The sequence below is a fragment of the Lycium ferocissimum genome, chromosome 1 (assembly GCF_029784015.1).
Source record: "Lycium ferocissimum isolate CSIRO_LF1 chromosome 1, AGI_CSIRO_Lferr_CH_V1, whole genome shotgun sequence".
Lineage (NCBI taxonomy): Eukaryota > Viridiplantae > Streptophyta > Magnoliopsida > Solanales > Solanaceae > Lycium > Lycium ferocissimum.
In genome coordinates, this window is record NC_081342.1 from 60,758,956 (window position 1) to 60,771,820 (window position 12,865).

A 12,865-nucleotide genomic window follows, 5' to 3' on the forward strand; every position below is an offset into this window, starting at 1 on the left:
GTGGGGGAATTTTAAAAATGATATTGTTTAAAACAATTGAAAAAAAAAGAAAGGAAAAAAAATGAAAAATCAAACACTGGCGAAAGTAAAAAAAAAAAAAATTAAAAATTTTAAGGAAAGTTAATGGAATAATACCCATTTGGGACATTGACAACGGGGTCAAATTAACCAAATAATGCCCAAAAATCACCCTCAATACCCCAAAAAACCCCCCAAACGGACAACATTCCCAAACCCCAATTTCTGTTTTTTGCATACTTTCTCAAGTTCAATCTTTCTAAAACCCTTAACCTCATGGTTTTTCTTTCCCCAACTCAACCCCCCCATTTCATGCTAAACATATTCCCATCCCCCTTAATACATGAAAAGAAAGTTAGATCTTACCTTGACAACTTGACTTCTCTGTGCCAGAGTTGGTGACTTGGAGCAGGGGTTCTTGTTCCAAAGACTATCTTCACGTTTTAGGGACCTTAAAGGTTGAAACACCTTGGAAAATAATTTTTGGATCAGACTAAAGGGCCAAAAATCAGCCCCTTGGCCGAATGCTCTCTCTCTAGGCTTAGGTTTTCTTTCTTTGTGTTGTGTAGTTGAAATGAATTGTGATGGCTGATTGATCTTGGTCATTATTTGGTTCAACTTTGATGCCTACAAGTTGGTCACATGCTCCACTTATGGCATGATTCATTCCATTAACTTTACACTTAAAATTCTCTAATTTTTTTCTCTTCAACTTTCGGCTAAGTGTGTTGGTTGATTTTTCACCTTTTGTTTCCTTTCTTCTTTCTTTTCAATTGTTTACAGGCTAATATCATGTGTGGTGAATGATTCACACACTACCCTTTGTCCCTTGTAATCATTCCAGATAACGATCCATATTTAATGTGAAATGATCCCTCCACCATGTTATGTCTTCCTAAAATAATGTATACTTTTATAAAGTAATGCATGCTTCAATATTCAATTGCATTTACTAACCTTTTCCTCCTCCAAATTTCAGCTCCTTGGCCGAATATACATGTATATTTCTTCCAATTTATTTGTCCACAATATAATGAAAGTGTAGTGGATGAATCACATTTAAATGTATATTTGTATGTCTCCCATAATAGTCTTATTTAAGATGACTTTGAGTCATCTTTTGGACATGCATGTTAATGTTCATATTGGCTCATTGTTACTAATTTTAACTTAACACCACAATTAAGAGTTCCTAATTTCCAACAACATTCTTGTACTAAGTAAAATTTGTAACCGATTAGTTCTAGTTTAGAAATTAAAATCCGAAGTTTCTATCTCACGTTGATTCTTTTACGCGAATAACTCGACGTATAAAATACGAGGTCTAACATTCTCCCACTCCTTAGAACATTCGTCCTCGAATGTCAAAATGAGGACTAAAACTCGTCAATTAAATAACCGAATCACCCGTTATCGCGTATAGACGGCAAGATTAGACCGAAAAGGGTGTTTTAGGAATATTAGGCCTAAAAGTGCTAAACGACCAAAACGGGTCGTTACATCGGATACCAATTAAACAATCGCTCGTCCTCGAGCGACATGAGGAATGAACGGCGACGGTAACTAAAGAATCTTTAATAGGACAATGCGGGAAACCTCTACTAACGCATCATAAACATTTCTCTCTCGCCTTACTAGCGGAACTCCCTCTAACTTAGATAAAAGACTAATTTTCATATTTCCAAATTCAAATTTTCCCCATCCTCGGTTTTCGAATACAAGCTTGCTTTTGTCGAAATGTTCTAATCCTATATAACCAAACCTATGAACGTTATCGATAGGCCCACAATTTTCCTTAGAACCACACCAACCTTAGAATAAGACGCAAACCTTGCCCACTCGAACTCGGGTAAAGTATTCTGATTTCACTAACCCTTCTTTCGAAGATTCTTAAATTTTCTTCGTACCACGACTTCTTAGGAATACATGAAGACCAACCCGAAACCACAACATACTCTTGCCAGGAAAGACTCCTTGCTTTAGCGGAGCAACCTTAAGCGATCCCAACAAACTGATCCACTCATAATCGGCCTTGCTAATCCTAAGTCTTACTTACACCTCCAATCACAATGCGGAAGCATACCACCGAATACACGCAGCCAAGTTCGTAGGACACCATCCGATCACCCTATAACCTCTTGCGACCATAGTACCTTAAATCACTACCCGAAGTACTAACGTAACCCATTAATTAAATCATACTTTAACTCAACGGAATCCACAAACCCGCTTTTCATGGATAAACCCCAATTTCTACTTTAGAAATTCCGGATTAAAGTTTAAACTAGGAATTGAATCAAGGGGAAATACCTATATTATGGTTTAGACCTTACTCCATTGAAGGAACTTGGAGAACGCCTTTGAATTCTCCTAAGTCCACGCTTTCAATATTATGAGAAACCCCAAAGCAACATTAATAACAAAAATGCCCAGCTGTTCTGCCTCGTTTCTCGTGCCAACCGATCCCAAAACTCGCTTTTGATGCTTCCATGGATTCCTTGTGAAATTTCACTCAAGTTAGGCTTTTGAATCACTCGCCTTTGACCTTATAATGAATGAGATATGGTGGTTTAAAGTTTTTGGAAAGACTGCAGATTTTTAATACGAATTTCAGTAGCAATTTTGCAACTTTTAAGCAAAATTACACCAGAAAAACTAGCAGTGAATTCCTTTAGTAAAATTGTCATATCTCCCTCATACGATGGCGAAACGCGAGGAGACTTGTTACCTGACTCCGAAATTACGATACGGATCTAACGGTTCAATCGAAACACAAAACAAAGGTGGTTTGCTCATTATGGTACCCTTTGCTCAAAACGACGTCGGGACAAAAAAAACAAACATCATACAACCCGAATACGTCCGAAACTCATCGGAATCAAATCAAAGTTTGTGGACAAGTCCAAAATCATCATACGAACCTCATTCGAACTCTCAAACATCCAAACGGGATCATTTTGATCCGTTTTTATCAAGGTGAACTCAAATTTCTTGACTTAACCGGTTTCTCGGCCGTTGACTCAAATCACACCCGAACCTCTACGGAACCAAACCAACGACTCGGCACTAAGTCATAAATCACATTCTAGACTTAAAAGAACTATCGAATTCAATTTCGGCCACGTTTACTCAAAAGTCAACTTTTCGCTCAACTTAGAACTTCAAAATTTCAAAACTTATATTTTCTTCTCTCTCGATTCTCATCCGATCTCCTCGGGAATGACACCACCAATCCCCATAAGCCATAAACATCAATATTAACAGAATCAATAAATTTTGAATCCGAGTCTTATTTCGTTCCGTGACCATCTTTTCACCATAAAGAGGCATATTTAATGCTAAAACCATTTTAATTATCAAAAGCTAACCAAACGAACTCTAAAATTAGCTCCATCAATTTCTACGGTCATAAATAATATTTCAAATCTAACAATCTTCAAATCGCCAATCGAACACGTTTCCCCAAAATAAATAATTTATTCAAATAATTGAATTCCAAAATTTTCATAATGAAACCTTCTCTCAAAGTGGATCAAATGATATCCGTTGACTTCAATTTTTTGTGTTATGTCAAAATAAATACTACGGAGCTTCTAGAATGGACGATACGTCAAAAAGATAATCGATTTTCAAACGACCGCTCGCTGCTCAAACCTGTTAATATTCTCATATTCGTCGAAGTACCCTTGCCAAAAATCCTTAATGGAAATAATTCCCCTTTCTCCTTAGTTCATAAGTTCACTAACGTGATCACTGATATCTAAAAGTATTTCACCATTAGTACTAGTCACACCATCATCATTCTGTTACCGTAAATAATTCCATTGACCCATGCCTTATTCAATAGTCCTCAAAAGGGTGCTCACATATGAATAACCAACCCTTACTTAACTATACCGAACCGTACACATCTAACTAACCGTGTATATATATATTTATATATATTTTTTTTTTTACGCCTTTGTCACATCATCACAATAACACTCTTACCAAAATACCATAAGAACTCTTACTTTGCTATACGCTTCCCAAAACCGATCATATCATCGAACAAATCGCTCTTATTAAGCCATAAATGCATTCTTGCCTCTTTCGAAAACCCAATACTATAAATATAGAGGTCCTATGACCCTATGAATCACCTCTCCCATCTCTTCAACCAACCTCACAATAACGAGCCTAATCACGACTCCACACGGTTTGAAACCTCAAGTCATAGCTAGAAACCGAACTTAGTCATGCATCTAAATTAGGACAACACAACTCGTATTTTACCACAACATGTCGAAACAACCGTTCGCACGAGAATTTAAGGACGAGCTCTCATCATCCTAAGAAGGTAAAACGAGAGAGTTCGAGATACCAATTGGGATCAACTAGATACCAATTTGAATGAAGTAGCACGAAATAATGAAAGAATCAATTTTCCTAGATGTCCCATAGCCTCCCAATTATAAGTGTGGCGCGCAACACACCCATGTTAGTAGGACTCTACTAGACATTGCTCTTGTACTTATAGGCCAGGGTAACCTAAGCTGCGATACCAACTTGTCACGACCCCAATCATGGATCATGAGGGCACCCACACTAACCCTCCTGGTGGGCGAACCCTTGAGATAACTACCTTAATTTGATACAACATACGCGGAATAAATACTTTTATTATAAAAATTCCCAAAAATCTGTCTAGACTCATACAAGAGCTTCTAAGAAGTTTACAATTTGAATAGATAACGGACTCAACCGGATACGACTTACTTTAAGGATAGAGAACAACAGAAATCTAAGGAGAGACTGCGGTTGCAATATCTCAAATAGCTCACCCAAACGCCTTTGACGAATGCTCTCTCTCTAGGCTTAGGTTTTCTTTCTTTGTGTTGTGTAGTTGAAATGAATTGTGATGGCTGATTTCTTGGTCATTATTTGGTTCAACTTTGATGCCTACAAGTTGGTCACATGCTCCACTTATGGCATGATTCATTCCATTAACTTTACACTTAAAATTTTCTAATTTTTTTTTCTCTTCAACTTTCGGCTAAGTGTGTTGGCTGATTTTTCACCTTTGTTTCCTTTCTTCTTTCTTTTCAATTGTTTACAAGACAATATCATGTGTGGTGAATGATTCACACACTACCCTTTGTCCCTTGTAATCATTCCAAGATGAATGATCCATATTTAATGTGAAATGATCCCTCCACCATGTTATGTCTTCCTAAAATAATGTATGAACATTAACATGCCATGTCCAAAAGATGACTCAAAGTCATCTTAAATAAGACTATTATGGGAGACATACAAATATACATTTAAATGTGATTCATCCACTACACTTTCATTATATTGTGGACAAATAAATTGGAAGAAATATACATGTATATTCGACGCAGAGTCGAAATTTGGAGGAGGAAAAGGTTAGTCATGCAATTGAATATTGAAGCATGCATTACTTTATAAAAGTATACATTATTTTAGGAAGACATAACATGGTGGAGGGATCATTTCACATTAAATATGGATCATTCATCTTGGAATGATTACAAGGGACAAAGGGTAGTGTGTGAATCATTCACCACGCATGATATTGTCTTGTAAACAATTGAAAAGAAAGAAGAAAGGAAACAAAGGTGAAAAATCAGCCAACACACTTAGCCGAAAGTTGAAGAGAAAAAAAAATTAGAAAATTTTAAGTGTAAAGTTAATGGAATGAATCATGCCATAAGTGGAGCATGTGACCAACTTGTAGGCATCAAAAGTTGAACCAAATAATGACCAAGAAATCGCCCATCACAATTCATTTCAACTACACAACACAAAGAAAGAAAACCTAAGCCTAGAGAGAGAAGCATTCGGCCAAGGGTTGATTTTTGAGCCCTTTGAGTCTTGATCCAAAAATTATTTTCCAAGGTGTTTCAACCCTTTAGAAGGTCCCTAAAACGTGAAGATAGTCTTTGGAGCAACAAGAATCATTTCCATCTCAAGTCACCAACTCTGGCCAGTAGAAGTCAAGTTGTCAAGTTAAGATCTAACTTTCTTTTCATGTATTAAGGGTGATGTAGATGTGTGAATATAAGTTGTATGCATGAAATAAGGTGTGTTGATGTTGGAACATGATAATAACCATGAGGTTATAGGTGTTGATTTTGAAGTATGATTGTAACTTGATGAACATGAAATGCATGCATAAAATCATGAACATTGGTGTTGGAATGTTGTTGTGGCCGTGGGGCAATGTTTGGTGGTATTGATGGACTGATTTTTCTTTGGTACTTATGGTTGTTACTATCATAGATCTCAAGGTAAAAAAGAATGAAAAGAATTGGGAGGTTAAAGGTGAAGTTGTGTTAGTATGAAAATAAAGTGAATCTATGATTTTATGTGAGTGATGTTGAAGCATGTTTGAAACCATGTGTGGACTGTTTTGTGAGGAAGTTAGTGAACTATTTTTACTTGATATTTTGATTGTTATTATCATGAAATTTATGATGGAAATGAAGGTGTTTAATGATTGGGGTTGAAACTAAAGTCGTTTGAGAATTGTTGTAAGGATTATAGAAATGACGATATAGCGTAGTTGCGTATGAATTGATGTTGTACTTGTCTTGTGGATAGTGGTCATAACTTATCAAATTATATGAAAAGAAGACATGAAATTATGTGTAAAAATCGCATGTGGTTAGCTTAGTATGTTCGTAAACGTTTGCAAGAATTCCGAACATTGTTATGTTGTCGGTTAGGGACTGTTTTGGATGTGTTGTTGGTTAGGGACTGTTTTGGACTTGTGTTTTCATAAAGTTGGAAAGAATAATTATAAGTTAAGAGTATACATCATATTGTATGTTGGATGGGGTACGTTATAAGTTGTTACATACAAACGTTAAGGCTACAAACTATTAGAAGTAACTTGAGAATGTCGTAGCCGTATGTGAATCGTTATTGCATGTTATGAATGTGGGTTGTTTAGAATATTGTGTGGGCTGTCCGGATTGGTATTGAACACATAATTATTGATGTTGGATTGGTTGTATGTTTTTGGTTTAGATACAAGAGAAAACGTCGCCTAAACATCTAGAAAGGAGTTACTAACGTTAGAATACGTTTGAATCTCCCCGTAGCTTAACCATAGTTGTTGGCGTCTTAATATAGGTTGAAGTATTATTGGGCGGCGTACACGTATTGTGTGACGAATAAGCGCTAAAGACCTTGTCCGTTCGGAAGCACTTCGAAAGAAAAAGCTTTGGCGTGAAAGTTCGTGACACTTTTGGCATTGAGGTAGGTTACGGTTTACTTTATGTCTAGACTCCGGTTAGCAAAACGTATGTAAATAGTAGTGATTGACGGGGAAAGCATGATAGGTTTTCATGCATGGTGTTGAGGTAAATTCCATCTAGGTTGATATTGTCGAATACATTACGTGGGCTTGTCGCCATTATTGTGATACTGTTACGAGGGATCGTCATTATTGCGATATTGTTATGTGAGCTGTCACTGTATTGTGATTTCATGTACTTGATATAATTTCCTCTCTCTTGTTATCTCACTGGTCATATGGAAGAGGAAGGTTATTACTGAGAAATTGAATATTGAATTACACTTCCTAGTATGAATCTATGGAACCTATAAATGCGGTGATTATTGAGGTTGATTTCATGCGAGGCATGCATCCCATATTCTATGTGCTATGTGATGTAATTATCACCTAGTTTTATTCTTATCACATACTAGCTCACTCACCTTATGAAAGGGAAGGGTAATATTGATTATTGAGCCATGGACAATAATATGACTTGTACTTGTTTATTGCATATTGGTGATATAGTTGAGACTGATATCATGCATGACATGCTTCCATATTACTTTTATGTTTTCCTAATGGTGAGGAGAGTGATTGAGAGACTCCGAGGGTCTTTCTTAGGAGATTGAGAGTGACGAGAGAGACTCACGACGTCTTTGCGGAGATTGAGAGTGACGGAGAGACTCAGGGGTCTTTACGGAGATTGAGAGTGACGAGAGAGACTCCGAGGTCTTTGCGGAGATTGAGAGAAATTGATAGCCTCAGGGTTTCACGCCGAGAGCCCGAAAGGTACATGGACTTCGCGGGTCCCCCATGGGTCATGACTATGAGGCATTGCCATAGCATGTGTGTACGAGAGTGGAGCGTGAGAGGTGACTACTGCATTGCATAACATTTACATAGCACGACATTGCATTGCAAGGCACTCCATTTGAATTGCTATACATGTCATTGCATGGCACATTCTCTGATTGATTTTAATTTGTGAATTATTGAGTTGTTGTTGTAAGTAATTATTTTAGAGACTTGCTGGACTCGAGGTTTGGAGATTTTCCCCTAGGCTTATAACCTGAGATTTGAAATCCCTTGTGATTATCGTACAACTAGACTTTCATATGTGCTAGAGCTGGGACTGTGTTTGATTACTTATCTGCTTACTTGTTAGTTGCTTCTTGTTTATATGCGTGAACTAACCATTGTCGGCCTATGATACCTACGAGCCTTGTGTTGTGCTCATACTACTCTTGCTACACTCATGGAGTGTAGAGTTATTTTCGAGGTGATGTTCGGAGTCTCACGACCGTTTCGAGGCATTCGTCAAAGGCGTTTGGGTGAGCTATTTGAGATATTGCAACCCGAGTCTCTCCTTGATTTCTCGTTGTTCTCTATCCTTAAACGAAGTCGTATCCCGATTTTAGTCCGTTATCTATTCAAATTGTAAACTTCTTAGAAGCTCTTGTATGAGTCTAGACCAGATTTTGGGAATTTCTTATAATAAAAGTATTTATTCCGCATGTTGTATCAAATTAAGGTAGTTATCTGAAGGGTTCGCCCACCAGGGAGGGTTAGTGTGGGTGCCCTCATGATCCATGATTTGGGTCGTGACAGAACAAAATTCCATGCCTGCATTTTCTCCTGCTTCTTCTAGGTTTCCAGCAAAATAATAGGTCTTTCACAGATCTCGGCATTGCCCAAGACATACCAAACCAGCTAAACACACCCCACCAGTCTTGTGCCCTGGCTACAGTGTAGAAGAAGATGATCTACATCTTCGCCCGCCTCCTTGCATAAGTAACACCAGCTGATGCAAACAACTTTTCTTTTCCTAAGGTTTTCCGCTGTCAAGATCACCCCTCTAGCAGCTAACCATGTGAAAAAGACCTTCCTCGGCACCTTAGGAATCCAAATCGACTTGACAGAGAATACACAATTGTTCCCCAACTTCCATCTCATCGAATCGGGTCTTATCAACTGTCTTGCAATGCTGATAGAATTAAGTTAGCTTCCTTTGAAACTCATTCACCTCCCAATCCTAGAATCCCTCCTTAACCTCAAATCCCAAAACGTTTCTTCCCTTTGAGTCCCCCTTTTATGTTGCACTACCGTTTCCCCTTGACATGAAACCCTATAAATGCTCGGAAACTATCTTTTAGCAGCATGTTTCCATACAATTCTTTTAGCAAAATGTTTCCATACCATTTATCTCCCAAAAACTAACTCTTCTCCCATCCCCTACCCTGAAAGAGATGTTTCATAAAAATCTATCCATCCCTTCATGATATTCTTCCACAGTCCACACCCAAAAGCCAACGTGATATCATTAGATCTCCAACCCCCTTCCATCACCCCATATTTATCTACTATCAGCCCTCTCCATAAGGATTGGACCTCCATCCCAAATCTCCACAACCATTTCCCCAACAAAGCTTTGTTAAAGACCCTCAAATCTTTTACTCCGAGCCCTCCCCAGCCACTGGATATAAGTGAATATAGTAGAATTGCTTATCCAATGAAGTTCATCCCATAAATTATAACAAAGAAATATAGAAGTAGAAAGGGCATGTTACATTCATACACTTCAGCACTTAAAAAGTGGATATATGAACATCCTTTCCACTGAATGAGAGAATGCTAATTGCTGACGTTTCATGTTAAAACGTTGTAACCTAGCACAATGAGTATTGATCATTACGACTCTGGAAAACAATATACCACACAGTTTTTCTTGCATAAGTAAAGGGAAATCTTATTCAAACACAATATACTACAAGTGAAAGCTGTTAAAATGATAACATAAGAAGAAAGGAGTAATACCGACAGAGTAGTCCTTACTCCCAACAATACAAGAATTGATATACTCCCTCTGTTTCAATTTATGTGAACCTTTTCGGAGTACGAGGGTCAAATTTTATAACTTTGACCCTGAATTTTAACATAGATTTTTCTAGTTTGTAAAATAAAATTTATATATTTAGAAACTACATAAAAAGTATTATAAGTCATGATAATTTATAATTCAAATAATTTTAAAAAAACGTAAGAAAAATGTGGTCAAAGAAGCACCTCATAGACTCCCCAAATAGTAAAAGGTTCACATAAATTGAAACAGAGGGAGTATGATTTAAACAACTCCAACACAAAATTGAAAAACTTGTTACGTTAACCAATTAAATTTTAATGAAGAACCACTTCTATAAGCTTCTAAATAAATGGATAATCCCATATCAGTAATGCTCTAAATGGCAGAACAAAATTATCCTAATTAGTACCTGACAATGCTCTTCTGATAATCCCTGATTAGAGCGAATAATTTGATGGAGATCAGTGTCCATAAGCTCATATGCAATATAGACATCATTAAATACTTCTCTTTGAGGTGGTGGAATTATATCTCTGATCGCAACAATCTGCAAGGCAAGATGCTGAATTAGCCTCATAATTTTCATTTATACACACACCATGTGATCTAAAGTCTCTTTCTTCTTATAAAGCATCTAACTCCCGTTGTAAAATCTAAGTAGCTCCCTCAATTACTTAAAAATATATATATAATTTTATATGCATTCCGTGTTTGCAGTTTTGCACACAAATTAAAACTAAAACAGAGTTAATCTACAGTATCATTCAGCTGAAAAAAATGAGGAAAAGAAACCCAAGACTTTGTATGGGGCGATATTAGCTACAGACATTACTCAATCTTTATGTCTTTATAAACAGAAACAAACCATTTATCATTTGCTCTCTCCATTAAGTCACAACGCAGCATTGTTTCCTTTTCATTTAAGTAGTTCATTAAGCTGATAACAGTGAATCAAGTGAAGACATTCAACATATCTACTGTTCCAATTCTATCAGATGTCCCAAAGGGCCAAGTGAATAGTTTCAAAATAACTCTTTATTCCATCTAATTGAAACTCCTCCGGTCCATTTTACTTGTCTCTTTTTTTTTTTTTTTTTTTTTTTTTTTTCGCACGCCTTAAAAAACACTAACTAAAAGGTACTTTGACTAAACTAACTTTTTTTTTTTTTTGTTTGAAACTGGTAAATAAATTAACTTTATTTACTCTTTGATCTCAATTTAATACTATGCTCTTTTACACCATATAAATCTCTCCCCACATTTGTTGAGTAAGGGTAAAGGTGGAAACTAATAGCTAATTATATCTTAATTTTCTAAAATGACAACTATTTTGGACCATTGTTTTTAGTAAGGAAGACAACTAAAATGGACCGGAGGGAGTATAACACGAGTAAATTATATGAAGAGAAAAACGAAAAAAAAAAAAAAATCACTCACTGACATTTTCATGATCCATATGTCGAAGAAGCTTGATCTCACGCAAAGTTCTCTTGGCATCGATTTTGTTATCAAATGCATTTGCAATTTTCTTTATTGCAACATGCTCATTCGTCTCCGAATTCAAAGCCGAACTATCATAATCACAAAATCATAAAACAAATGTCTTATCAATCAAAATTCCACATAAATTTTTGAAGCAAAATATTTTATTCATAAATCTCTGAATACTCTCTACAATTCTCTACACTATAAAAATTAGCTAGCAACACCCTTATTTATAGTATAACAACAACATACCCGGTGTAATCCCACAAGTGCGATGTGGGGCCTATTTATAATGGTAAGAAACCTATTTAACTCAAGACAGGAAATCTTATTCCTATATAATTCTATCTATAAAGTCTAACTAGACATGTACCAAATCCTAACCAATTTTGGTTTCCCACCAACAATTTCTAGAAATACAAAATGAGTAGTTAATTAAGGAAAAAGGGAGAGAAAATATTACCAAACAATGCCATAAGCTCCTTTACCGATAGGCATAATAGGAGGTTTATACTTTGCAGTTACTTCAAATATATTACCAAATATATTATATTGAATAAACCTCCCACCGTGACTTAACGTCGCCGGAATATTATCCATTCCGGCCACCCCCGTCTGCTGCGGCGGCGCCGCTGGTGCGTCCGACATCACGGTGTCGGCCGTTTGCTGAGCTGGACCACCATCCATTTTACACGGAAAAACCCTAGAAATCAAATTTGAGAAAATTTGTTCTTTCAGATCTGAAGTGAAGTGAAAGATGATTGTTGATGAAGAGAAATGCTTGTTTGTTGTTTTGCTTTTGTCTTTTATCAAGTTAAACAAATAGGGAATAAAATGCATAAAATCTCACCGAAAACTTGTTCTCAAAATCTCATTTTAGCAAATTTATTTTAAGGAGTTTTATATACCCCTATTCTAATCTAAATTGGAATTAATATCCCCGAATAGGTGACGTGTCAAGAAAATATAATCACTGACTGAAAAGTGCGTGGGAGTAAAAAAAAAAAAAAAACTAAAAATGACCTCAATTGTACATATGTAGTCTTCTAATTGGAAGATAATTATTATACTTTTTTAATATTTTATTTTTCCTTGTAGGTTTTTTGTTTTTCTCCTTCTTTTCTTTCTTTCTCCAGACCACCTTTTCTCCAGAATTAATGGTTTTTCTTTTAATTCAAATTTCCTTAAGAAAATATACTGTATATGACAAC

General features: G+C 36.3%; 1 protein-coding gene across 1 annotated transcript in view; it reads right to left on the bottom strand.

Annotated features, from left to right (window-relative positions):
• Positions 1 to 12,384, bottom strand: part of LOC132056611 (mitogen-activated protein kinase homolog NTF4-like) — a 31,600-nt gene extending 19,216 nt beyond the window's left edge. The window contains exons 1-3 of the mRNA XM_059448891.1: positions 12,118 to 12,384; positions 11,611 to 11,740; positions 10,579 to 10,716 (exon numbers count right to left, since the gene is read on the bottom strand). Coding sequence (XP_059304874.1) covers positions 10,579 to 10,716; positions 11,611 to 11,740; positions 12,118 to 12,341 — 492 coding nt within the window. The 5' untranslated portion in view covers positions 12,342 to 12,384. The remainder of the gene's footprint in view (positions 1 to 10,578; positions 10,717 to 11,610; positions 11,741 to 12,117) is intronic.
• Between the last annotated feature and the right edge of the window lie 481 nt (positions 12,385 to 12,865).